Raw genomic sequence first — 27,426 nt, 5'->3', positions numbered from 1 at the left:
ACAAGACTGCAACAAGAAAGGCCTCTTTCAACCACAGAATATATTTTTGGAAATATATTTTTTTACAAGGCACTCAAGTGAGAACATGATACCAGACATTTAGTACAATCCTCATACCTGGATTCCTCTGTAGGCAGTGACAAACAATTTTATAAACATTTGGTCTCAGAAGTAGTAGTAAAAAAAACAGTAAAACAAAAAAAAACTACAAATCACAAAGTTGTCAAACAACGTCGTTAAAGGAAAAATCCACAATAAATCGCAGAAGGCAGAAACTGCTGCTGTTAAAACTGTCAAGTGTGTACGTCTGGTCACACTCACACGCACACAGCAGGTGCCCTTCTTTCAGAGCTGATAAAATCACAGCTATAACAAAACAGTTATTCATACAGTTCCATATACGTCTAATACCTGCTGTAACATCATTGGATTGGAAATGCAACACGCTTCCAGAGAGTAGTGTTTTCTGCCCTTTGTGATCCAGTGTGATTTAACCCGTAACACAAAAACAATCAAGTTCATCTGACCAATAAAACTGGGAGAGAACATTGAAACCACTCAGCACAACTCAGCACAAAATAATAAAATCCCATCATTTGAAAAATAAGGCTATGCAAATCACTTATCGCTCCAACTGATCGTATCAGCTTCTACATGTCACCTCTTGATTTGTGTCGTACATGTCAGTACAGGGCTCTTCAAAGCAGGTATCTGTTTATCCATAGTCAGTTCATGAATCAATGTCTGTAAAGTGTGATAGCAGACTGTGTGTGTGTGTGTGTGTGTGTGTGCGTGCGTGTGTGTGTGAGAGCCTTGCACGTCAAGGGAATGTCAAAAGACAAACAAAGCTCTTGGAGACGTTGTGAGGGCCGAACTGCAGGGGGCTCCCGGCTTCATGTCACCAGCTGCTGTGGTTTTGCACTCCAGCTTTGGCAGCAGCACAGTGGCCTTTCGTGCCGTTTTCTCCCTTGAAAGAATACGAAGAAACCTTGGGGCCTTCTGTGGGCGTGTCGGGCTCCTCCTCTGAGCTGCTCTCAATGTCACTGCGCACATCCTTGCTCACCTAGAAGAGCAGATGGAAACAGGGTGTTATTGTTTAAAGAGAATTAAGCACAAACCACAGAGGTTAAACAAAGTACACACTTTATGAAAAGTAACTTAATTATCATTACAAACACTGCTATAAAATTAGCAATGTGAACCATTTTGAGTGGAATTTGTGTTCGTCTTTTTGGCAGATGATGTTTTTTTACAGGTAAAACATGACTCATGTAGGTGTTGAGTGTGGGGCGTCTGCTCTAGACTACTTGTAACTGGGCAGAAGAGTCAATAATATATTTCTCAGAATTGTAGCTAAGGTGTAAGAAAAACAAAAACATCTATAGGTAAAAAGAATTAACAAAAGCTTATGACAAATTCAAATGACAAAGCCGACGCATCAGCCAGAAGTGCCAATTCTCTTCTTTTACTCAAGTAAAAGTAAAAAAGACCACAATCTAAAACTACTGTTAGAAGTAAAACTCCTGCGTTCAAAATCTTATTTAAAGGTACAGTGTGTAGGATTTGGAGGCATCTTGGGGTGTGGTTGCAGATTGCAACCAACTGAGTACCCCACCCCCGCTCACTCCTCTCTTTCCAAGACTACGGTAATGTGAGCCGCAGAGTACAAAACCGTGGTAACGCCGTTCGCCTTGCTCAGAGGTAATCCATACCATAATAACACTACTTTAGGAGCAACAGATGGCGGCTGGCGGTACCACGGCTTTGCACTCTGTGACTCACGTTACCACAGTTTCACAAGCCTGTTAGAGAACTATAGCGGCCTTCAGGTAACGTAAAAACCTGAAAGTCTCTCTCTAGAGTCAGAGTTTGGTTTGTCCGTTCTGGGCTACTGTTGAAACATGGTGGAGCAACATGACGGACTCCGTGTAGACGACCTGATCCCTATGTAGATATGAAGGGCTCATTCTAAGCTAACGAAAACACGAAGATTCTTAGTTTCAGGTGATTATACACTAATGAAAACATGGTTATAAATACTATATTCCATTTCTGATAATAGATCCTCCGTAATGTAATACACACTGTTCCTTTAAGAAAAGTATTATCAAGAAAATGTACTTAAAGCCCTGGTTGAGTCTAATGACAGGTGTATTTTAACGTGCAGCTTCAATCCCCATACTTCTTATTCATGCGAATCGCCGGTGTTCATCATAACCACCACAGGGTGGGGGTGCCGCACAATTTCATTACGCTCCAGGCTAATGACAAACAGTTAAACATACCTGACATTCACGACACTATTAACCACATTACTCTCACTCTCACTGCCGTCTTTGTGAGTGCAGTTAAATCTAAGTGTTGGTCTACTCCTGCAGCAGCTGTCCAGTTTAAACCCCCTGCAGCTAAACTGAATCCCTACAGAAATGGACGGGACAGATGGAATTAAGATTAAGTGTGAAAGGAATCACAGCAGAGGGAGTCAACAGAAACTTACAGCCAGAAACAGAGAAGGTAAAGGTCTCAAGCGGACAAAGCAAACGGGAGAAGAAGCGAGAGAGCAGTGGAGACAGACAGAAAGACGGGATCTCCCTCTCTCATTCCAGAGGGAGAGGAAACAAACGGCGTCTGCAGGGGGAATGAGAAAGAGTCAAGAACAGATGGGGAAACAAAAATGAAGCAAATTCATCACCAAAAAATAGCTAGTGTCGTACATTTCAGTAAACGTTCTGGTCATAGACAGATGTCTGGTTGGGACTAATATATGTTTGGTGTTTTTATAGCCCTTCCAAGTCAATGTTTTGGGACATTTTTGCTGACACAAAAGCATTAAAGAAGAGTTCTGAATCATGTGGAATGTTTTTTTTTTAATCTAAGCCACTTTGGACAGAGTTTGATCTGCACTAAACCTCCGGAAATTACACCGCACTGAAGTGAAACTACCAGATGCTCGTACCAGAAATTATTGTCAGGTTCTATTAGCTGAAAGTGTGAGTAGCTTTTTTTAAACAATTGCTCTTGTGTAGGGATAGCTTGGATGTGTAAGATGTCAAATAGTTGTGTCTAGAAGGTAACCCACAAATTGCGAAAACTTGCGAAAACTCTCTCGAGACTCGCTGCACAACTACCTCTCCTAACCTTTACCATCTCGCGAGAGTTTTGCAACTTACGGGTTACCCTCTAGACACGACCATGTCAAAACCCCCTCAGCAGGTTAATACAGGAAGGCTGCAGCTATTGATGATTTTCATTATTGACTGATCTGACGCATATTCGCAAATGAATCAAGGAAATAATCTTTTGGTCAATAAAATGTCAGAAAATATTGCAAAGCACCCACTACAGTTTCTGAGACCAGGAGGACATCTTTTGTTGACCAGAAGTCTAAAACACAAATATATTTAATTTACTATCATAAAGGACAACAAAAAACAGCAAATCTTCACATTTGAGAGGCTGAAACTAGTGATGTTTTTGTTCTTTTTTAACAACTATCAAAATAGTATAAATGATTGTCAAAATAGCTGGAGATTAATTTTCTGTATATCAACTAATCGCTTAACTGTTTCAGCTCTACATCTTCTTCTCAGTTTATGTGTCTGTGCGGTGACCCACCCTGCCCCGCAGCATGGCTTTGACAGCTATACGGGCTATGAGGTAGAACCAGATGATATGCAGCACTTGGAGGACCAGCAGCAAGATGTTGAAGAGCCACCAGGACGGGTACGGCCCGACTATGGCCCAGCTCTCAAACATAGTGGAGTTCAGGACCCTGAAAAACACAGGATACAAATAGATGTGAGCTGTACTTTAATCATATTATTAACCAGCACTCTTCTAATGAGGCCCATTATAACAGGACACAATGTAATTCCCATTTGGTTGCCAAAGGCAACCAAGCAGGCGAGTAACATATCTCGGCCGTAATGTTAGGTGAGTGGTCGGTGAGGTCACGTCTTCCTTTAAATCCAGGTGAGTGACAGGAGGTTGTCAACAGACCCACCTCCCCCAGCAGAGGGATGGATTTCAGTCCAGGTAGCTGCAGCGGCAACACTAGCTTTATCACTCATCCACACCAAGACACTGAATATAGCTGCTCGGGTTACTTTAGTCAATGATAGGTTCCCTATTGTCCGTCTCTCTGGAGGTTGAGCTTCAACATCATCATCCAGGCCTCTGTCGAGGAACAGTCGCTATCCCAACAAACAGTTCCCTGAAGCCTAAACATTGGCACACGTCTCTGCAGTGCTCTGAGCAAGAAGTCAAATGATGGTGTTAGGTGTCCTGGGAATTGCCTCATCTGATTTAAAATCTGGTGGTAGTTTAGTTGCATCACTTTATTTATTGTTTTTTTCCGAACAACAGAGCACTGTGGTTTTCATGTTTTCAGAGTAGAGGTTGTATGCTGCTGAGCAGTGTTACTAATTACAGCTACAGGATATGTACTTTACGTACATTACGAGAAACATCAACCTGCAGAGCTGCAGAGCATGGATGTATTGAGAGAACTGGATACAGCGTTAGAGGCGGGGTCCAGTTCATTCCTATGAAAGTTGCTCAGTGGCGCATGAAGCACAAAAAGCTTGACTTCCAGGTATGAAATTACCCGGATCTTCCGTATCCATTTGGCCCATTGAGCAGGCGCACTAGCGTTTCATTTAAAGCCGCCTCCCAGCCCTCGGACTGGGGCTCATTCACATGAACAGAGGAAGAAAATGCCATTAGAGCATTTTACAACTTTGAGGACCTAATTTAAATAAGGGCTATTCAAATGTTCGTACTGGGTAGTTGATTTAATTAAAAAAAAAATGTCTCCACTGAGTTACAGATATCTCTTTCCCAATGTAAGTCTATGGGAAAATGTCTTTTTGGGCCCAATGGCATCAACGAAGTTTTAATTGCACCATTTGGCCAAATTTGCTTCAGGAGAGCCCCTGCAGACCCACAATTTTATACATATTTATGCACGAGTTTAAACGGCAACAGATGAAAATAATCTGTGTAAAATATAAGTGAAAAGCTAATAAAACAGCGTTATTTCGAAATGCAGCGCTCTAAACTTATATTTTAATGTTGCGTCTACTATTTGTTGGTGACGACATTATACTAACAAGGCGTCAGCCAATTTGAGTTTTAATGTTAACGTTTTGGTAACCCTACGTAGTGGTTAACTTAATGTTATTAAGCTAACATTAGCTTGCTACCTTCAATGAATAATGTCAGCCTTTCCTTTGTAATGCCCTGAGAACGGCATTCATTAATAAAAATGATTGTACATGTTGCTTTTCATGTGTGCAGTGTCTTTGGCCTGCATTCAGTCAATTAATACATGTTTATATTGATAAAAATCCTTCATTGAATACAATATACACATCAAATAAAAGACTAGAAATGTGGACTATTATTTAAAAAATGTTGGCAGCCTTGATAGAGTTCAGCATCTCCACCCGTGGGTCTGTGGGAGCTCTCTGCTTCTGCATGTCGACGATGGAAATTACAGTAATTTAAGAAATCAAGCATTGTAGGATTATATTGTTTTCTGTTTCTGCTTACCAAAACAAAGCTCAAAGACAGTGTGATACACACATTTGCCAACCTGAGCTCAGCCAACTTCAAAGCTAAAGTTACATAATAATTTCCTACAAAAATACAGATATTGCAATGAGCTCTTGTGCATTAGTAAATTCATACATGTTATGGCTGAGTAGTCGTTATAATATTTACTCTGAGGTGTCACTGAGAACTCACCATATTGGATATATAACTAGTCGTGTGATGAAGAATGCCACACTAAACACAATGAAGATGAAGTCACACAAGCGCTGGTACTTGGCGTAGTTGGCCAGCTTACCTGCCTGTAAGAAAAACAAAACAACAGTTAATGATACATTTAATGTGGAGAATCATTCACCCTATTTGATTCCTGGGTTCATTCCACTAATCTAGATAGATTTCAGCAAACAGGAAGTTACTGGAAACACTAAGCAACAATCACAATTCATCTCCATTGTTTAGGAAACCAACTGATGTGAAGCAAAAGGCTACTGAATAATATCCTAAGAGGAAACTGCTGTTGTAAATGTAAAAGCTGAGGCTACACAATTACTGTATCAACAGCAGCCATATGTTCTTTCCTTTATTTGTTTAGTATTAGTGTAACAGCGTATCGGTGATAACTTCTGTTCAATATCAGATGTGCTGTAAAAAATGGCAAAACACTGTTCTGAGTTCGGATCACATTATATTCATTAAATAAACCTTCCCTTTTTTACGCCGTCAGAAAAGCTGTAAATAAAGTACTAAGTATAAGGACAGAAGTAAAGTGAAGAACAGTATATTTGATTTGTAGTTAGTTGCTTAAAACATGCAATGGTCTGGTCATTTTAATACAATTCACCATTGTGTCTGACTGACCTCTAGCAGGAAGTCAGAGGCGTCGTGTACACACATCACGAGGCTTCCTACTCGCGTCATGTTGTTGACGTAAGAGAAGCTGATCAGGCTAACTGTCGCTAGGTGATGGATGAACATGATCAGGAAGTCCTGAAAGTAAAAAAAGGAGGAGAGAGGGATGGTTAGCATACATGTACACTGATTGTTGACTTGAAAACTTGTCTTGTGTTGTTGTGGAGTGTATTTTTTTTAAACACACTTCTTTGTTTTGCCATTGAGGGCACTGACTGTTGAGTTACAAAGGAAATGCTACTGAAAATTAAAAGTTGCCACGTATGGGATGTTTGCAACATATATGTAACCACAACGTCCCCGGTTTGACTCTTATTGTGTGTAATACCCCTCTTTCTCTCCACGTTTCCTATCTGGACTATCGCTATCAATAACCGCAAAATGCCTCCAAAAAACACAAAAAAGTTGACACTAAACATTTAAAACTGCTCAAAATGAAACAATCATGACAACACACAGCCCTTCAAAATAAATTTACCTTATAAGTTAAGAGAAATAACAATTGAACAAATGGCAGATCACTAAAACCGATATAAAAAGGGAATAATTTAAGATTAAGATTTAAGATTTTTTTGTGTTGGGAGCCATGACAACAAACACAATCATCTTTACCCTTAACCAAGGACCTGCTTGTAGAGGTTTGTTACAGAATCCAAGATAGACATTTGGTGGACACAAAAGCTTTGCTGTCACCAGACGATTGAATAAGTAAAGCGTATAATCAATACTAAAATCAAGTGGACGCTGATGCACAAAAGTCATGTGCGATATGATCAGTTGTGTTTTTCTAACGTGTATGGCTGCAGCATTCTGCGTGAGCTGAAGATGACCTTAAAGGGGAACTATGCCCATTTTCGAAATTTTTACATGTTATTCCTACGGTCTAAGGCAGTCCAAAAATATTAGTAAACATGAACAACTCTCTCCCAAATCCAAAAACTAGAGTGCTAAACTCAAACTTGTGATGTCATAGGGTATAAAGTGCTCCATAGACAATGAATGAGGAGAGATGTTCTAGGTGACACTGAGAGCACCCAGAGGAATGATCTGAGTATATGGGAACATTTTCTGTGTCACAACTGACAACACTACAATAGAATAAAGCTCATTTGGCTATAAAAAAAGAAAACATCCTTCTGTGGGTCCAAGAAATCAGTCTCCCATTCATTGTCTATGGAGCAACTCCAGACTTCATACCCTATGACATCACACATTTGAGACATACTTCTCTGGTTTCTGGCTTTGAGAGAGAGCAGCTCATGTTCACAGATATTGATTGAACTTTCCTAGACCGTGGGAATAACATATTGGAATTCTTAATTTGGGTGGTGTTCCCCTTTAAAATCAAAACCACGTTTGCTGGAGGCATTACCACCGCAAAAGAATGCAGAAAAGCAATGTTGCTTCATGCCCTCTCGCAGTCCCACGCTTCCCACCGTTACTAATGCTAAAACTATTTATTCATGTCAAAGGTCACAAGCTGGAAAGAAACGACTATGAAACAGTGAATATGGTAACATATATAACACATGCATAATTTAGAGACAACACTTTGAGTGGATCTGTGTCGATGCTCTTTGCACTGTAAGTACCTGTCCTCTCTAAATGTTTCAGTACTGTGTGTCCTTGGCAACCTCTGCCCCCCCATTCATGACACTCACAGCTTCACTTTTACAAAGCTGCGCCAAAAGCACGATGTACGACCAATGTGACAGGGCGGATCACATTTTGTAGCAGCTTGAACAAGACTGCTTATGCGTACTGAATTTTAATTGTCATTGTTTTTTGACAACGTTCAACAGACATCTAAAACTGGTAGTGCTGGATTAACGCAGAGAGACTCTGACAGAGAGAGAAGATATAATTAAGATATGATGAGTGGAGAAACACCCCTGCAGAGACTTAAGCAAAGAGAGGAGACGTGCATCTGACAGTCAAGTCATCAGGGCTGACAGCAGCAGGCTGCAGGGTGGATAGATACATACAATGAGGTCTCTGGTCTTAAATGTGTCTTTTCTTAAATTGAACGAGTTGAGGTCTGATTGTTCCATATTTCCAACCAACTTTCTATACAGTAGCGCAACATCTATGGTCTTAAAACCTGACAATCCTCCTCTGTTGACCAATTCAAATGTGTTTAGTCACCATTGCTTGAATGAATACTGTCTCTTTTTGCTTGTCTGGAAATACCTTTTAATGTGCATATTTACTCACTATCTTTGTGGTCTAGAGCAAACTGTAAGTATCACAATGCAACTGAGCTGAGTAAAGGTCAAACGGTGAGAACATAGACTCTATATAAGAAGTGGACGTAGTCACCCTGACGTAGCCCATTTATGCATTTTTTGGCAACCAGAAGTGACAACAAGAGGGTGGAGCTAAGTACAACTGAACGCTGAATGAGACATTTTTAGGCGACCAAAATGTTACAATTAACTTTCATGAACTGAAAACTCACTGTGAAAGGGTTAAAGTTGTAAGACGAAAATACAGACAACTCCCAGACTGGACAACGCTGTAGTAGCGACCTGTCAATCACAAGGTAGCCACGCCCTAAAACATACCTTGCTTTATGGTCTATTTGACTTTAAATGGGACCATAATTTACTAAATGAACATCATCCTGTATTGAAAAAGACTTGAAACTAGCGATTGAGACCATAAACTCATGTTTACAATGTTTACTGAGGTAATAAATCAAGTAAGAAGTAGGCTCATTTTCTCATAGACTTCTATACAATCAGACTTCTTTTTGCAACCAGAGGAGTCGCCCCCTGCTGGCTATTAGAAAGAATGCAAGTTTAAGGCACTTCCATGTTAGCTTCACTTTTCAGACCCGCAGGTTGCTGCCTGGGTGAGAAGGGCCTTTAGGAATTTCCTTTAGCTTGATAAACATGAATCTACTGAAACAATCAGCAGAGCAGTAGCTCCCTTTGCCTCATTTGAGCATCACATCACGAAGAATATATATTATACAGAATGTGTGAAATCAGGCCAGCTGCCTCTCCGCGTTCGGCTCCACTCTCAACAGCCATCAAGTTAAAACAAGCAGCACCGGCCTACTTTTCCAGCTTCACATTCCAGATATTTGCTGTATGAAACATCTACAACATTAAAGCCAAGCGTCTGTAACTAACTGCAGCACTAATACGCTGGTATTCAGAGGAATTTCTGTCACTCTAATAGAGTTAGGCCTGTTCCATCCTGCAATCACATGACAGTGGGTGCCCTCGTGCTGAATATACAAAGCGTTCATAGACGGAGCAGCAGCAGCTGAGCCCCGCCCCCCCTCCCAAAGACCAAAAACATGTGACCGTCCATAATTAACACAACTGCAAGAGCGTGTTAGAAAACAAACATACAGGTTTGATCTTCATGCACTGTGACTTATGTGCATACATTTGAAAAACTTTGCATCATACATGGACACACACACACACATCTTCTCTGCCACTGCCAAATGAGGAACAACAGACACATTAACGAATGTTTCACAGGAAGTGGTGCAACGGTGGTGTATCCAGTGTGGTCTGACCGAACAGTCAGAGATGGTGCGGTTCTGCTCACCTTTCTTTTAATATCGGTGAATTGGGAGAACATGAGTGACCAGTAGAAGGACAGTTCTATCACATAGTAGCGGTAAAGACCCGTAGTCATGACCTGAAGAGACAGAGAGGTGAGACAAGTTCAGTCCAAAGAAGAATTGTATTCATTTTAAAGTGTTTTTTCTTAACACAAAGTGTACTGGATATCACAGAGTATTCATTCAGAGTGAAAGAATGACATGTGACCACCACTGTGCTCATGACAACCCACATCCTGGCCCCGTGAATCACCACGATGTCCAAAGTTACTTCATCAATAAAGCACGAGAAGTCCTGCTGAAAGTGAATTGTGTCTAACAATGTGTCTTAAACTGGGTTCAATCTATACAATCACGCATTGTCATCATCAGTATTCATTTCTTTGCACTATTTGTATCGTTTATAACTTACAGAACACTTGACTTGATGTTTTATTTCTTATTTTATTGTTGGTGCTTTTTATATATTTATAAAATATTTATGTAAAAAACTATTTTTTCATATACTTGTGTACAAAACAGTCCTGTCTATTCTTTACCTTTATTTGTCCAGCTTTGTTGTCCTTCACCCTAGCTGTTATTTCTATTTCTGTGTAAGATGCAAAAAAAAGAGTCAAATTCCTTCTATGTGCACACGTACTTGGCAAATAAATCTGATTCCGATTCATTTCATAATAGGATGGGACGATATTGGATTTTATCCCCGGTGGCTGGTTTCAATAAAGATCATAAATCCCATCCCATCCCATGGGACATGGGTAAGACTAAAAAGTCAAAGTGCACGTCAAATATATTGTTCACAAAGATGTTTTCTGTCATTTTAGGTAGTTCTTATCACGCTGATGGATGTTCAATTGTTAATTTTTCTGATAAGTTTGGTTTGAATTTGTTATTTGATGCTGAAGGGGGTGAGGCGTCATGATTGACTACTGTGAGTCTCTCTCGCTGACAAGCTGCGGCCGCGCTCGGCTCGTGATTGGCTCGGGTATGTGTGTGAGCGGGGCTTCGATTCCACGGCTCCACCGCCTGATCACGACTGCGCAGACTCTGGCTCAAAATGACGTCAAAATCTCAAATGGCAGCTCCCATATTCGGGATATGTTGGCTTCACTTCTGTACAGTGAGAGGAAGTGGAGACGCATCTTCCATCTATATACAGCCTATGGTTTATCCATTTATGCAGGGGGACCTTATGATTTATGATTACCTCACTTAAGATTGTTTGTTTGTTTTTCAGCAAAAAAAAGACGTGTGTCTCATCTGTAATGCAATAAAAATATTTTTTTCCTAACAAAATGTAATGTAAAGTGATTCCAGTGTGTTTTAGTACCATTTTTAGAGTTTGAAGCATATTTTGATGACTGTCGGTATAATATTGTGTATTGCAATTATTTTGGCCAGGAGAATCGTGGCAAAATGTTCATATCATCCCATGCCTAAAATTCATAATAAAAGGCAGATAAGCATGGACGGTCTGCAGAGTGTGAGGGTTTAAATCTCTGCCCTCCTGATTGAGCGTCAGACCAGATGAAGGTTTTAACTGTATTCAGCTGTAATCTGGACAAATGAATGTGATCCTGCAGCTTGAGTTGGTATATGATAGAAATGTTACCAGTGGGCCTGTCTGTGACTGAAATCTGCAAATGACATTAAGCCGACATCTTACACCCATACTGGCATATCTGCAACAAGTCAACTACATGATAAAACTTGTCAGACAGCTTTTTATGACACATTATCCATTAAACAAGGAAGAGGAAAAAGAAATAAAAAGCAAACAGAAACTGACGTCTACTCCAAGTGTAAAGCGTCTACTTTTCTGTACGGCTTTTCATGGTTAACTGTGCACCACTTTATTAGGTACAAAGTCATGCAATCCAACACAATAGCCCTGCAATAAAAGTTCAGTTCTTGACTTTGTTGGAGGTAGCTTCTGAGGCTGTAGTTAATGTATTGGATTGCATTACAGATTAAATAGACAGAGATTAGAACTGCATCGTACCTGATAGGGATAACCGTACCAGCACTGTCGTGTATCCCACATCCAAGGACACTAAAAACAAACACATGTTAGTTTAGCAATCCATTCATAGGCTATTATCTTTGGAAATATGTCCAGCCAATCAAATATAATCAAGGAAAGAACAAACAATGCTAACAGCTAATTTCTCTCCACCCCCACACCTTTATAAGTGCTTCAAAGCTTGATCTGATTGTGTGCTCACCTGCCACAGAAATCGGAACCCATAGGCAAATATGCAGAAATAAAATGAAAACCTCCACCTACAAGTAAACAAGAAGGAATTATAATCCAGGAAACAGGGCTGGTTTAAAAGAGAAACAGCACATTCATAATAAAACACACGATATGCATCTACTTGCCCCTACCGGCAATACTTGTCTCGCCACAATCCTTACTCTAACTCCAAATCCAAGTCCTAACAACAAACAGGCCTTGAAGAAACAAGAACCAGCCAAAATCTGATTTGACTCTGATGGTGTAAAACAGAAATACAGGAACATACACATATACATCCACAACTGCACAGAAAACTCAACCAGTGTGTGCTCAAGCCCGCAGAGAGGTTAAAAGGTCAACACAATAGGGATTAACCTACATGCTCTCGCAGAACTTAGTGTGCGTGCTGGGTTTATCTTGGTTCCTGCGGTGTCTGAACCAACGCTGGACTTTTCGCACTTCCCAGTCCAGCTGCTTGGACAGTCCATCCAGATGGCGAGAGTCTGGATCCTGTGCGGAGAGAAAAAGAAAGAGAGGACAACTCAGCTTGGATTGAAGTGCCCAACGAGGATGAAGAGAAAACTTGGATTTATATAACACAGTATCCAGTCCAAGCATATTGCAATTTTGAGCTTTAATCTGTGAGAAAGATAACACTCTCAATGGGAGCATGTGAAGTCAGCAAACACAGAAATTATCAGGAGAACGTTCGCTCTAAAAGTTTCAGTGAAAACTGCAACAATAAAAGTGAGACACTTTCTGCAAATGTTACAATGGGCACAGAAATGTGCTCTTGCATAACAGTTGCATCATAAGCCTCTGTGCCCAAGTTCAGTTCCTTCAGTTCCTTCAGTTCTTACACAGTATCTTAGTCTTTCACTTGTTTCACATTAGCATTTCTATTTCTATTCTAGTTTTATTACATACCTCTTATTATTTATTTTTTACTTTCTCTGTCTGCACTTATTTCTGTCCTTGTGATACTGCAACAACTCATTTCCCCTCTGGGGATCAATAAAAGCCCATCTTATCTTATATTATCTTATCTCAACTGGTCTCATCTCTTAATTCAATATACATTCAGCAGTCTTAATGGTCTGCTGGTCTCTACAACAGCGCGGCCCCTGAAGAGCATTGTATAAAATGACATAAAACATAATGTGTACATTTTTGTACAACAGGTCTTTTAGAGAGTATATTATAGTTCTGGGAAATATCAGATTTTATGTTATGACATGGTGTCTGAGTTGTTTGTTTTGAAGGCAGATCATTTCCCAGTTTCTCAATGTAGGTAAAATTGAACTGATTCACAGAGGACACTGAAAACAGTAAAATGTAAAAGCCCAATGTACAGTACAGTGTGACAGGAGACTTGGATGCTTCAGTATTGTTTTTATGAAGCTGACACAAATATCTTTTATTTTCTCCTCCACTGTGGTCGATACCAATATTGTTTAATAGCAATATGCATTCTTGTAAATCGTGCAGGCACAAAACATTAAGCTTTTCAGGGCTGAACAGTAACAATTGCCAGGTTGCCATTGGCAACCATTTTAAGAAACTGTCAACCGGTCCTGAATTAAGTTCATATCTGTTCTTTGAGTGCCAGGCACTGTTTGATACAGTTTAAAATTCTACACAGGTTACATTCCTCTAAAGTAAAGCTACATAAAATCTTCCAAGAAATGTCACCAATATGTGACCAAGAAGAGGCAGATTAACTTCAAAGCTGTGCAATATTCCCTAAAATACAAGATTTCTGGGTTGCAATATTTTAATTCTTTTGGCATCTGATTTCCAGACAATGTTTACAGACAATTTTGTATACCAGGAATTAAGGGTGGACACGATAAATTATGTAAAATATCAGATTCAGATAAAACTCAAACTAAAAAAGACTTTTGTTTGGTACTGTAATAAATTCTTGAATTCTTTTATGTCACATTTTCATGATTAAGTTGACATACAGTATAACTGCATAGTATCTTAATTACTCAAAAATGGCAACCATATTTTCAGTTTTGGGAACCAGAAGCTGATGCCTTTACAAGTTAATGTTGAGCCCTGCTTTCTAGACGCGCTTATCTTTAGGTAGTTAAGAGTTGTTTTTGTTGAAGACCATGTTGCTTTTCAGTAATAGACAGTGGACAGACTGGAACTGGGGGAGGGAGAGGGGTACGACATGCAACAAAGGTCCCACAGCTGGAATCGAACCGGGGACGTTGCAGTTACTTGATTAGGCGCTCTGAAGACCATGCTACTTTTATTGTGTTGTTAATTGAACCATTGTTTAGTAGAGGTCTCATACTTACAAGTTTCCGAATTGTAAATAGCGTTCATGTCAACATCCAAGTTGTAATAAATACCGTGAAACTTACATTTTTCAAAAAAAAACTCTGACTTGATGTTCAATAATGCAGAAGTTCCTTCAAACCAAGCAAAAACTAACATCAACATCGTTCCACGTAACTAAACCTAAATGTAATGGATATAGTGTTGTATTGCAGAGATGATATCAACCATTACTGATACTCCAGTACATAAACGCTTCTTTAAAAGGAGAAAGAAACCAAACCTTGGTGATGGATGTAAACACTTTCTCCAGCACTGCATTGGGCTGAGCTCTTCGTGCGATACCTGGCTGGATGTGGAGACTCCGGGCACAGGGACTGGCAATAAACCTGTGGCACAGGTGAAAATGGGAGAGATGAAGGGTCACGTAATGTTGTCAAAACATGCAAACTAGCTTTCTGAAAGGAAAACTTAAAGGACCCGTTTGGCCCAAGTTTTAAATAGCATTCAATGTATGATCAGACAGATAACCAGAGTTCCTTCACACGTTAAAAAATGAGAAACATTGTGAACTTGTGAACATATTTTAAAGGGATAACTCTTTTATGATATTAGCTGGTTTGAGATTCTCCACAGTAGTAATATAAAACGGATGGATATTAGCTCCAGATGGGAGCCCAGAGACTGGTCAACAAATCAAAAATGAGCTACAGCATGGAGCTTCTTTTTTGTCCGCTTAAAGATAACCTGTGTTTTAGACCTCTAGTAGCGCTACAGAGCTGTTTTTCTATGAGTGGGTCCCTGTTTAGTTGGTGAATACACATTCCTGTCACTGGCGTCACCCTATTCCACTGATTGACAGGTGGCGGTAATGCAAGGAAGAACACTTCTTACTAGTAAACATGAATGTCAACAATGCAGGTTTCAAACTTTTCAGAAAAAAACAGCTTTGCAAATGTTTCCTGAGGAAGAAGAAGGCATTCATCATGTTTGTGTCAAGGTCAAGGATACATTGCTTTTATGGTGAGGAATTCTGAAAGTAAACATAACTTTTGTTTGTTTACAAGACAACGCCACAGGGCGCCTTTAAGTATAGTGATGCACAACACAGCAACCACTATAGTGCTACTACTACATCAGCTGTTAGAATCTTCAGGCTCAGGTCAGGGTTCTGGTATTTTCAAATGTGACTTCCAAACACAGTGTCTGCATGCAACACATGTTTCCAGCAGGAAAACATAGACAGAGAGCGTGGTTCATGTGTTGCATTAGCCTGACTGGCTAACATCTAATAAAAGGATGAAATAAAGCAAAAACTTGCTGAAGGAGAGTTTCTCAAAATCCCCAGTGGGGTGCCTCCTTCATTATGGGAACATTATGACCCTGCATGACCCCTGCCTGCCTGTAGTTCTGTTCTGCATTAGGACCAAACTTTCACAATCAGCTGGGAAAGACGCTCTGAGCTTACCATAAATGTTTATTTGAACAAAATTACAAAGTGACTAACCGTTGCTTCTTAATGTGTACAACAAATGGCTTATTGGCTATTATAGGCCGTGTGCTGGTGGATCACTATGACTTATACCATGTAGGTTTACTGTATGGCCATAAATTATTATTTTTAAGAAAGCATTCTTGCATGTCCATAGAGCCATAAATCCTTCTTTTTGAGGAAGGCATATTTCAAATATAACACAAATAGAATGCAGGTTAAAATTAAGCAGTGCCTTGTGAGTCAGCTTCAGTATTATGGGCCGGATGAGTGATGCATGAGCACATCGCTCTGCTGCAACAATGGGTCTCTGTGCGTAGTAATACACTGACCTTCACGAACATAACTTTGTGTTATCAAAAAGCACGACAGGAGAATTAATTAACAGAGAAAAAAAATAACTTTTGGTGTCGTTGTGTTGCGGCTTGAGATGTTTCTATTTAATGACTCCGTGTGGTGACTACTTGCCAACCTCACCACACACCTCACAACTACCAGCATAGCTAAATAAGTATGAATTAATATTACTACTGGTGAGTAAGTCATACTCAATCAATCATTTACGAGGTTGTCAGTGTGGCTGCTGCAAAAATGTCCACAGAAACTCCTGAAGGAAAACATTGCTGTGGTCTTCACCTGTGAAATCTAGATGGATATGAACATGTCTCTCTAACATGAAGAAAAGGGTCTTTTGTTAGGCAAAAATGTGGAGCTGCTCCACTGAAACGGGACTTCACAGCACAGATATAGTGGCACGCATTTATCAACCACAGTGGTTTTGTCAACAGCTTCCTCTGGGTCAGGCTAGAGGAAGCTACAGAAAAATAAAAGCTATTTGGATATAACTAGCTCACACGCTACAAGGTCAATCTCAACTTTGTTACCGCAAGACGTGGACCTTAAGATTTTGTCTTTTGATTTACAGCCAGATATTCATGCTTCCAATATATATAAACATATATAAATAAACACATATGTAAGCAAAACAATTAAATCCTGACCTTTCCATTATTTTTTCAAAATAAAACTCCAAAAACAACAAAAAATTTGTGATTCTCTGTTAATATTTTTAATCTATTAGAAATATTTTGGAGTGCTTGTACAGAAATGACTTGTGAATGTACAGCAAATGACTAATAACAACAACAGTATAATGCAATGAAAACGGATGCAAATAAGCCGTAGCTGTAAGAACTGTAAACCGTAGTTTGGTCAAGCCCCTCAGTGTTAATGAGGAATGCAAACTATGTTCATGCCTCAGAGTAAAGTGAGGACAACTTTGTAACTTTATAACTTTGTGACAAATGAGTGACTGAGTGAGTGAGTGGAGAAGAAAAATGCCTGTACACAACATGAAATGTCACAGTATTACTTCATCATGTGATTGTACAGTTCTCAGAATACAGCTGGAACTATTTTTCTGCCTTGAGACTAAAATGAAAACACATATAAAACCTAGGCTACAGTCATCTTCTTCAATCTATGTAAATGTCACTTTTGCTATGACGTTTGGGGGGTTTGGGCGTTTTCCTTTCACTTTCACAAACTTCCTCAAATAAACAATGAGCAACAAAAAGTGAAACACACACCACAATGGTTTCCTCAACTGATTTTCCTCCACTTACGAAATTCTTAGTCAAATCAAAGTCTCATAATCACAGGAAGTATCAAATTGATTTACATGAAAAATGAGTCAAACTGTGTCTCCAGTCACTCAGCAGAAGAATGCAGTCGTGAAGAGGCATCTAATAGAGTCTATTTAGTGAAGACCCAGCACGCTGTTATATTTGTGAATATTACTGACAGCAGACATGTGACCATCATTTTCCAGTATTGACTAATAGTTAACAGTTCCCATTAAAAAAAACCCATTGTGAAACAATTTGTTGACTGGCTGAGGGGATTCCAAACACCAGCAAAAGGGAATCATGACACATTTAAACTTCAAGACACAGATAACTTCTGATTGTTCACCCATGTTTACAGTGTCCAGTGTCATACTCTTTTGTATCCTGTTTTTTTTGACCAAAGTAATTCTTAGTCGACTAACACTAATACGATTTATCGACTCGAGTAGTTGATTTAATCGACAGATCTGTGAAACTGAGTTTCTCCCCAAAGAATCACACAAAAGCACCACTTTAAAGCTGAAGTAGGCGAGATTGGAGCAAATATGATTAAAAAAAAGTTATTTTTATAAAACGGTCGCTATATCATGACAGTAGTTCATGAAACAGGTAACCTGAAAAAAATCATGTGCCTCTGTGTCCTCCGGTGCTCCTAACAGCATCTGCAAGATTTCCGGAGGAGAACAAGCAGTAAGAGCTGATCTGAGGTCCTCTGTCCATCTGCTGTCTATGAGAGCCGGCTGTCAATCACTCGCGAACTCCGACCAAACGGTCAAACTAGGCTGCGCTGATCAAATATGAATCAACATCATGTTACTGTAATGACTATTTCTAGCCTCAAATGTTTTCAGAATCATCTTGTAGTGCACGGTTTAGCTGTAAAATGAGAGTTTTGTGACGTCGCCACCTCCATTGTAAAATCTGATGAAGGAACGCCAAGTTCTGGTCACATGACCGGAGCACAGCCAATAGGAACGCTCTCTCAATGAAATGACCTGTGATTGGTCAAAGTCTCCCGTCACGGGGAGATTTTTTAAAGCCTGAAAACAGATCCATGAGTAGAAATTATCGCCTTGCGGTTGTATGTCTCCGTCAACCAGTCAAATTGCAGTTTACATTCATTACTGTCCAAAATGTCATCCCTTCATCATTTTATCCTGTTAGTCATTTGTGTGAAATTGTCATAATTAGCATATAAATTCTTGAGTTATGGCCAAAAATGTGTTTTGTGAAGTCTCAGTGACCTTTTACCACCAAAATCTAATCAGTTCATCCTTGAGTTATTTGTGCCAAATTTGAAAAAAGTCCCTCAAGCTGCTCTTAAGGTATCGCGTTCACAAGAGTGGTCGTGACGGACAGACAACCCGAAACATTACCAACTAAAAACGACTAATTGACTAAAAAAGTCTTTACCGATTAGTCACCTCAGCCTCTCCTTGTGTGTGTTTATCTACTTTATGTTCAGTAAATCATCAAGTCAGCAAAATGTAATCAGTTTTGTGCCGAGTATTTCTTCAAAAGAATACTGTTTTGAACCGTAGAGGAATCCTCTATATTCATCATCCATTGTCTAAGGAGATGGTTCCTGGTGATGACAATCTGACACTCATCTAAATATAGTTTGCTTCATTACGAGAAGGAAAAAGAAAACAAAAAAAACGACTTCCGTCTGACTTATAACCGCTCACACTTCTTGTCCTCCCTGTTTTATTATCGTCTCCCTGCAATAAGCAGCTTTACCTCTAAGCATTTTCTCCTTGTCCTGACATGACCTTCAGAACAATGACAAGCACGTAGATCAAAGCGGCTAGATTAAACAATTTTCATACCATCCAACCTAGCAGGTCTACTACATAAACTCCAAAGAGGAATGTCAAACATACCTGTGAGTAAATACTCAAAAACAGGTTCCTTAAGCAACGTTTTTTTTAATTTGTTTCCTTAAGCAAGCAGCTTCACTCCACATATTGAGTGAACTTCATGATACTGAAAGTACACCGGCCCAAAACCGCAGTGTACTGTGTGGCACTGACTCTGCACAGAAGTTAGACTGTATAGGTCAGTTTCATGTGGCGTAAAGTTGTTAAATATTACTCAGGGCGATCTATATTGTAATCCACATTTTACTATTTAACTGCACCTTGAGCATAAAACATTTTTAATGGACTGACTTAAAAGCATCGAGGGCGGCACAGCTCTGAATGTGATGCAGCTTCTAAGTCTGATTCACCCTGGGTTTACTCAGTGGTTGGGCTTTAACTACCTACGTTGGCTATTAAACAATCTCTCTATGAGACTGTTACATGATCACATGGGTGAGGTAAAACATGAGCAACAGACACAACAGTCTAGGTTCTCTTGTAAGCACAGGCCTTTCAAATTTATGAAAATGGACAGAAATAACCCACGCAAGCCTGAGTCTGCAGTGCTAATCGGCGGACGGCAGCAACAGAAGGGAAAAAGGGCGAGACGAAGGCTAATCTATTTATGTCAAACGTCAAAACATCCCTGTTTTTCCTCGGATCCTGACCACTCCAACATACACATAGCCTGTTGCCAAGAGACAGGCTCAGTGTGGTCTGTGTATGTGGATGCTAGTAGCCCTGACAGACGGCTGTGAAGAGAAGAGCAGCAAACTACATATATACAACCTCGACACTGGAAAAACATCCCAGTCTGAGTTAGGCTGAGGCACAGCACGGCTCTATTCATGGCACGGTACTGGATGTAATGGTGGCCTTCATTTGACTTGTGAAGGTTTGATGGTTACGTGGAAGAAACGTGACTTTAGAGAAAGACAGTGCCATATAGAGTGCTGCAGGAATGAGTCCTAAAAAACAGAAATGAGTTAGCGTTTTAACACTTCCGGTTCCCTCGTCTGGAAGTCAATGGGTTTTCTGAATGGGTTTTTTAGTTTGATGCCTGAAATAGAGATTTTAACATTTTGTTCTACGAAATAAAATACGTCAATAAATATACCACTCGTGAATTTTGAAGCTTTTACGTGCCTTTACAGACTCGTTACAGATTATCTTGCTGAACAAAAGGTGTAAGTATCATAAACGTTTGTTTGCCACAGAGCTTATTTTCTGCAACAATCCAAAACCCAATGGAAAAATTAGCGATGCTAACTTCCTGGTTGGCGTAAAAAAGATACGTCATCCCTGCAGCATTCTATCATGTGGGTAATAAACAAAACACTGAACAAGGAAGATGTTTGATGCATCACATCAACATATTTGTTTTGTGTCAACTCTCTCTTCCTTTTGACAGAGAGAATACCTGGCATTTACTTTATGAGGAAACAGTCAAAACTAGCCACAACAGATTACATCGCAAGTCTGGCTGGCTACTCGTAACCTAATAGTTTGTAGTCTTAACACACTGTTCAACCCATGACACGGCTTAGAAGGGTTGCAAACACAAAAACAGCCCAACTGCTGCCATCTACAAAGTCACTGCCAACAGCAGAGTGATGATTATGATCAAACAAGAAGAAACTGGTCTAGAGGAGGCGGGCCTGCTTGGGCTGTTGACGACGGAGAAAGGAACCGCATGAAAATTCTGTAACTATTCTTCCTGACTGACAACTAAATGATCTCATCTTAATGACATACTGCGGTTGGCTAACAGATAACACTGTAAGAAAAAGATTAAGAAAGATAAACAAGCAGGTTCTGTGGCTTCGGAGACTACATAACTAGAACTAGATAAGGCTGCATTTTCTAAAGTTTTTTTGTAGTTGAAGTGACAGGCGAAATGCAGGAGGTGAATAGCAGTTAAACTGGAAGTGCTGTAACAAGTTAAAGTTTTAGTTTAATGTCAGTTTCATTTCAAGTGTAAGCACTGAAAGCAGCCGTAGTAAATGAACAGTGAAAGTTGTTGGAGTTCGAAAAGCTGAAGAAGTTTTCCTTTTTGTGGGGTTGTTTTTCAAAAACTAAGACCTGAAACCTGAAACAGGTATAAATAAGTAAGGCTGCAACTACATACATTTTCATTATCAATTAATCAATTACTTCTTTACTCCTCTATGACGGTAAACTGAATATCTTTAAGTTGTGGACAAAATTTGATATTTTGAGGACGTCATCTTGGGCTCTGGAAACACTGATCAACATTTTTCACCATTTTCTGACATTTTATAGACCAAACATTTTATCAATTAATCGTGAAAATAATTAATCGCCACAATGAAAATAATAGTTAGTTGCAGCCCTAATCCATGAATCGTTTGGTCGAGAAAATGTCAGCAAATACTGAAACATGTCTGTTGTAATTTCTCACACCCGGAGGTGATGTAGCTTGTTTAATTTGACCAAAATAATATTCAGTTATGGCAAAAGGCATCAAATCCTCACATTTGAGAAGCTGGAACCAGGGAAGTGGTTTGCCATTTTTGCTTAAAAAAAATGACTTAAACAATTAATCGATTGTCAAAATAGCTGCCAATTAATTTTCTGTCGATCGACTAGTAATCAATCATTGTAGTTCAAAGTGTCAGAGTGAAGCGTTGACAGGAGAAAAGTCAGTTGGAGATGGAGAAATGACTAGTTGAACTATCAGTTGACTTGTAAGAAATGAAGCCGCTGTCATTTGAAGAAAAGAAAGAGCAATAACTAGAATAAGGCAATGAGTCAGAACAAGTTTGTGGCAGGATGTGTCTGAGAGAACACCCCCATCAAAATCAAACTCATCAGTGTGCGACTGTGTGAACACCAGACCCTCTTACTGCATTTGTGTGAACCCAGTGTGTGTGTGTGTGTGTGTGTGTGTGTGTGTTATAGTAAGTGCACTGTGTGGGAACAAACAGCACAGCCTGTGTTTAGGTTCTGCAAAAATAGGAACTCAAGCTGTGGTGTGATGTTTTTATCTGATAAATAAATGAATGAGCCGGCCGGTGCCAGACTGTGACAGAGTTAACGCTCTCTGATAACATCACTGTGGATCAGTCTCTCCTCCAGCTTTGACACCTGAGACAGGTGGCTCAGCAGCACTGTGTGCATCTCATCGAACACCTCAGCAACTCTCTTTACACACCTCCAATATCTGATCGCTCCTGACTTACAGCCACTTGACCATGCATAAATTAAACAGACTAAGCCTGTGACGCTGTGTTTGGAGCTGTTGGTGTCAAATCTAGAAGCCATGCCTGAGTGACAGCATGTCATCTCCTACAATCTGACCAATCCAGATTTATAGGAATATTAAATATTACTCAAGTCAATTTCTCCGACCTGCAATGTTAAAGCTAGGGTTGGGAAAGATTAAGAACCGCTCTTTGTTATATTTGTTGAAATTCTCACTACATCCCGACAGCAATCAATAAATCCAATGCTCGGGCAAAAAATAAATAAAAAATCTGGTATCTGTGTCTGTCCCAGGACTGTAATAAACCCGTCCATTCATTCATTCGGCCCGAATGTAATGATTGGATGGGCTACCTGTCTTCCTGATCGGCAGCACTCATTGCACGTCACCGGAGTCTTCCAGAAGCTGCAGGCTTGACAGCTGTGAGCCCTAACAATAGGCAACCTATTAGACCGGCAATACGTCATCCAGAATAGCCTCTCATGACCACGCCCCCTTTTGGGGGAAAACAATCATGTGACCCTCATAGACGACAACAGCATAAACAGAGTTTGAAAGTTGAAGCATGTCTCAAAACTTTGAAAAAACTGTAATAGTAATAACACTCTGCCGAACCACTACAATATGTTGTACCAATAAAAAATCTAAAAACGCAGATTTGTTCTCCTGCCGTATCCTAAAAATGATATAATAGAGGGGCTTTATGGCTCCAAGCTATAGACCAGACCAGCATGGAGTCATCGCCGATGTTGCGTTCCCTTTTGGTGGAAAGAAACTCGCTGTCACAGGTGAGAAAATGGAAAATAATGAAAGCTGTTGTGTGGCGGGTTAACAGAGGCTTTCACACTGAGATTTGAGGCACATGCGATTCTTGATGTTCGCGATCAACCTTAATTTATGAAGGTATCGCGAACGCTCAGATTCAGGCAAGGTCGCAAAATAATTATTAGACATGTGTATAAAACAAACGTTTGTATAACAAGAGATGAATGCATACAAACTTGTCAAAATTACAATCCAAACATATGTCAAATTGCATTGCTATCTATGGGATCTTTGGTTTTCTATCCACCAACAGGGAGCATGGCCTGGTCTTTTTGCAAAGTACCCGTATGTGCCGGTCTGATGTATGTTCGTCGTTTACATTCATTATGATGTGTTTATGTTCATATTGATAATAGTGGGGGAGTGACTTTGGAGGGAGGCCTGAAGGGACGGACTGTCAGTGTTACCAACTTGGCGACTTTCTCTCTAGATTTAGGGACTTTTGGAGCTAGTGCTGCTTTCATTGGAAAAGAGTTGGCAACACTGGGCTGGGTTTTTTGGATCTATCATTTTTAAAAATCTATTGTACTCTTGTTACTCTCTTGTACTTTCTAAAGATCACCAACCCCGCCTTTAAGAAGCCAACCTTGTTTCATGTGTTCCTATATATTATGTATAATAGGGCTGTCACGAATACCATCTTTTGGGCTTCAAAGCTTCAGTGAGAAATATTCTAAACTAAGCTCTATTCAAAGCTTCAGTGCCGCTGCCGCGCTACTGTATACACACACACACACACACACACACACACCTCTACACACAAGAAACGGTGTTATCCATTTGAGAATAACTAGTCATAAATCATTTTCAGTATGAGTAATGAATAATGTTGTGGGATTATTCCTTATTTCATAGGCTATTTGGGGATTTATACATTATTATTACACACTTATATAATAAAAAAAAGAAGCATTCAAATACTGAGTTAGAGGTCTATTACCAGTGCAGTGGTTGAAGCTTTGAAGCATTCAGGTCAGCCTTAATGTATAACAGTTGAGAAGTAGTCCTTACGTTTCTCTTTGTTGTCAGACAATTATAGAAAGTCGTTAAATTAAAAGGTCACACAATGCTAACTGGCTAATGAAAATTCCTGAGCTCTTCCTCCTTATTAACTTTTTATAGCCAAGCTAGTGTCAAACAATGGGATAAACAAGATGCCAGTAACCACGCCTGTCTACTGTTCTATGTTCAGATGAAACCTTGGTAATGAGCAGTTGTGAGAGCAGAGCTACATCTCGCCAAGATGGAAAGGAACTGTACTGTCCATTCATTTTAAGCATCTACACTTGCAGCATGTCCAACCACAGACACAGTGAAATTAGGGGAGGTATACTCTTTGTGTATTGAGTATCTTTCTGATATAGTGCCATTTTCTGGAAAATCAATTAAGAACAGAAAAAACAATCAGATTTGAACGCCTCTTTTCTGAATACCTGACAAATCAAGCTACTAGGGCTGCATGTCCCAAATACCATTTTTTGGGCTTCGAAGCTTCGGTGAGAAATATTCGAAGGTATTTGAAGCTTTGCAACACAGCGCAGCAGGCTGACATGTTCTTCTGTCTGTTTGTCTCCATCGCCACCGTTTCAGTGCCACTGCCACACTACTGTACACACACGCACCTCTACACACAACAACAGTCTGAGAACATCTAATAATAATGCATGTTGAATATGAATTGTGGGATTATTCCTTATTTCATGGGCTGTTTTGGGATTTATACATGATTATAACATACTTGTGTATATAAAAAAAACGAAGCATTCAAATTCTGATTTAGAGGTTGATTACCACGGCAACGGTTGAAGATTCAAAGCATTCGGGTCAGCCCTACAAGGTGCTCTGTTACATTGATGCAAAACAAGCTATACCTCAGCACAAACAGTGACAAAATCTATTGGCTTCTTGACAAATTTCCATCGTCTCACACAGTATATACGGTCATATTGCCCAACACTAACCACAATTGTACACTTATCTTTGTCATATCTCTACTGATATATCCAACAACTATATCACACCTCCGAAATTTCTCCATACACTGAAGCCCTACGGTTGACCTCAAATTGGCTTCAAGACAGAGTAAACGAAATACGATAGCAATTGTTTACTTAAGCAATGAAAGAATGAAAAGTATTAAGTACCAAATAATCCAATAAAAAGCTTAATATATCCAGTAATAAGAGCCCTATCTGAAATTTGAGTTTATGGACATGTATATAGTCCATTTTATTGGATTCAATGCAACGCTCCTCTAATATTTTTATCTTGAAGCTGCACAAAACAGGCACAACCTCCCTCAGTGGCTGAACAAATAGTGAAATCACAGCATCCGTCAGGCCATTTAGTACACTAATTAATGTTTCACTCAACAAAAGAGTGAATGTGGTTTTCCTGCTGCCACAAGAAAGAAGAAGAGGAAGTACTTTATTAATCACATTAAGGTTCAGATCTTCCAAATAGGGTCAAACTTACAGAAACTTGTCAGCACTGGCAACCCGTAGGCTCTCCCATTGGCACATCCTTATATATAAGGTGATTCTGGGTCTGCTCCCACAATACTTAAGTGTTTTTATTACGCAAAAACATTGTGGACAGTATTCACTGGGTTCACAGGACTTCTTTGTGCTCTCTGTCCCTAAAAGCTCGGACAAAAATTGGGGAAAGGGCTTTTGCATATTCTGCACCCTGAGCCTGGAATTTGCTCCAAAATGACCTAAAAATCAAGGAGCTGGTATCATTAAACATGTTTAAATCTAAGATGAAGGCTTTAGAAGCGGGCTCTATGGCATGCCAATGTATTTATCCCCCTTGTTGTACAGCTGACTCCCAGAAAAGTTCCTTTTTGTCCCCCCATTTGTCTTTAGATAGTTCTCTTTTAATGCAAATGTTAGTGCTTTTAGTGTTTGTGAATTGTATTTTATCTCTATTTGTGTCTGCAACTTTGTGTTCTTGCTGCTGACCATCTTGGCCATCAGGTCTCCCTTTGGGAAAACAGGTTCTTAATCTCAATGGGACTAACCTTAATAAATAAAGGTTAAATAAAAAAAATAAATAAAAAAGTTATAGCCCCAAGAGACAATGTTTAAAGGCACATTTTGTCTTTAGAAGTAGGTAAAAAAATAATTAGACAGTATTTTGTGTGCAGAACTCATGCATGATTAGTTAACACAGTTATTACCAAACTAGTCTAATAAGAATAACAGGTTTATAGTTGTATTGGTGTTGCATGCACTTGAAGTTATAGCCCCAAGAAACAATGTTTAAAAGCAAATAAATAAACAAAGTATCATTGGACAGTAGGTATTTTGTGTGCAGAACTGCTGCTAATGAAAACATGGAGGTGTTCAACAAAAGCATGAACCCATCACTCCTCTAGTGTGCAGAACAAACTCCTTTCAAAGTAGTTTTTTAGTGAATTTCCCAGAAAACAACCGACATGAGAGAAGAGCACGAACCTCTCGAACAGTATCCTGATGGCGAAGATCCCCAGAGCCAGCGGGAAGGCGGTGAACAAGTGTCCGGCTTTGGGGTACTCCACCCCGGGAGCTGGGTCCGCCAGGTCCGCCCAGGTGACGTTGTGAGGCAGCCAGAACCTCTCGGTCCAGAACCAGGCTGAGAGAGCAGCCATGTCAGACCCGGCCCACCAGACAGGTAGAGATATAATGAGGTTATTATCCGGAAGAAAGGGGGTTGTGATACTGGATGAGAGCCTCTGCTGCCTCTGGGCCACTTTGTGCGATGACTTTGTCTCACTCCACTTTACCAGTGAGGAGGAAACCAGACACATCCGGTTTACCTTTTCAAAATAAGA

General features: G+C 39.8%; 1 protein-coding gene across 3 annotated transcripts; it reads right to left on the bottom strand.

Moving 5' to 3' along the window:
* Window positions 1–21: 21 nt before the first annotated feature.
* cers5 (ceramide synthase 5) lies at window positions 22–27,375 on the bottom strand. Of its 3 annotated transcripts, XM_037785188.1 has the most exons (11): window positions 27,071–27,375; window positions 14,863–14,968; window positions 12,667–12,797; window positions 12,274–12,331; window positions 12,051–12,101; window positions 10,033–10,125; window positions 6,415–6,543; window positions 5,749–5,855; window positions 3,616–3,772; window positions 2,498–2,628; window positions 954–1,063 (listed from the first exon to the last, which is right to left on the bottom strand). In XM_037785188.1, the coding sequence occupies exons 1-10, from the start codon at window positions 27,241–27,243 to the stop codon at window positions 2,524–2,526; spliced, it is 1,110 nt and encodes a 369-aa protein (XP_037641116.1). In that variant the 5' UTR covers window positions 27,244–27,375; the 3' UTR covers window positions 954–1,063; window positions 2,498–2,523. The 3 variants fall into 3 exon arrangements, with proteins under 3 accessions (XP_037641106.1, XP_037641122.1, XP_037641116.1); XM_037785178.1 differs by lacking the exon at window positions 2,498–2,628 and having other exon boundaries at window positions 22–1,063; window positions 27,071–27,374; XM_037785194.1 differs by lacking the exon at window positions 2,498–2,628 and having other exon boundaries at window positions 927–1,063; window positions 3,564–3,772; window positions 27,071–27,374.
* Window positions 27,376–27,426: the final 51 nt, after the last annotated feature.

Source organism: Sebastes umbrosus, chromosome 1 (assembly GCF_015220745.1).
Source record: "Sebastes umbrosus isolate fSebUmb1 chromosome 1, fSebUmb1.pri, whole genome shotgun sequence".
Lineage (NCBI taxonomy): Eukaryota > Metazoa > Chordata > Actinopteri > Perciformes > Sebastidae > Sebastes > Sebastes umbrosus.
Note: the sequence above shows the minus strand (reverse complement) of the source record. Positions and strands in the feature narration are given on the sequence as shown.

Bases quoted from the DNA above. Each gene is read 5' to 3' on its own strand.
- cers5 (XM_037785178.1), bottom strand. From the start codon at position 27,243: ATGGCTGCTCTCTCAGCCTGGTTCTGGACCGAGAGGTTCTGGCTGCCT. The intron at 12,798-14,862 runs GTTTGGTTTCTT...CTCTCCGCACAG, and splicing joins TGTTTACATCCATCACCAAG to GATCCAGACTCTCGCCATCT. The intron at 3,773-5,748 runs GTGAGTTCTCAG...TGTGTTTTTCAG, and splicing joins CTAGTTATATATCCAATATG to GGTCCTGAACTCCACTATGT.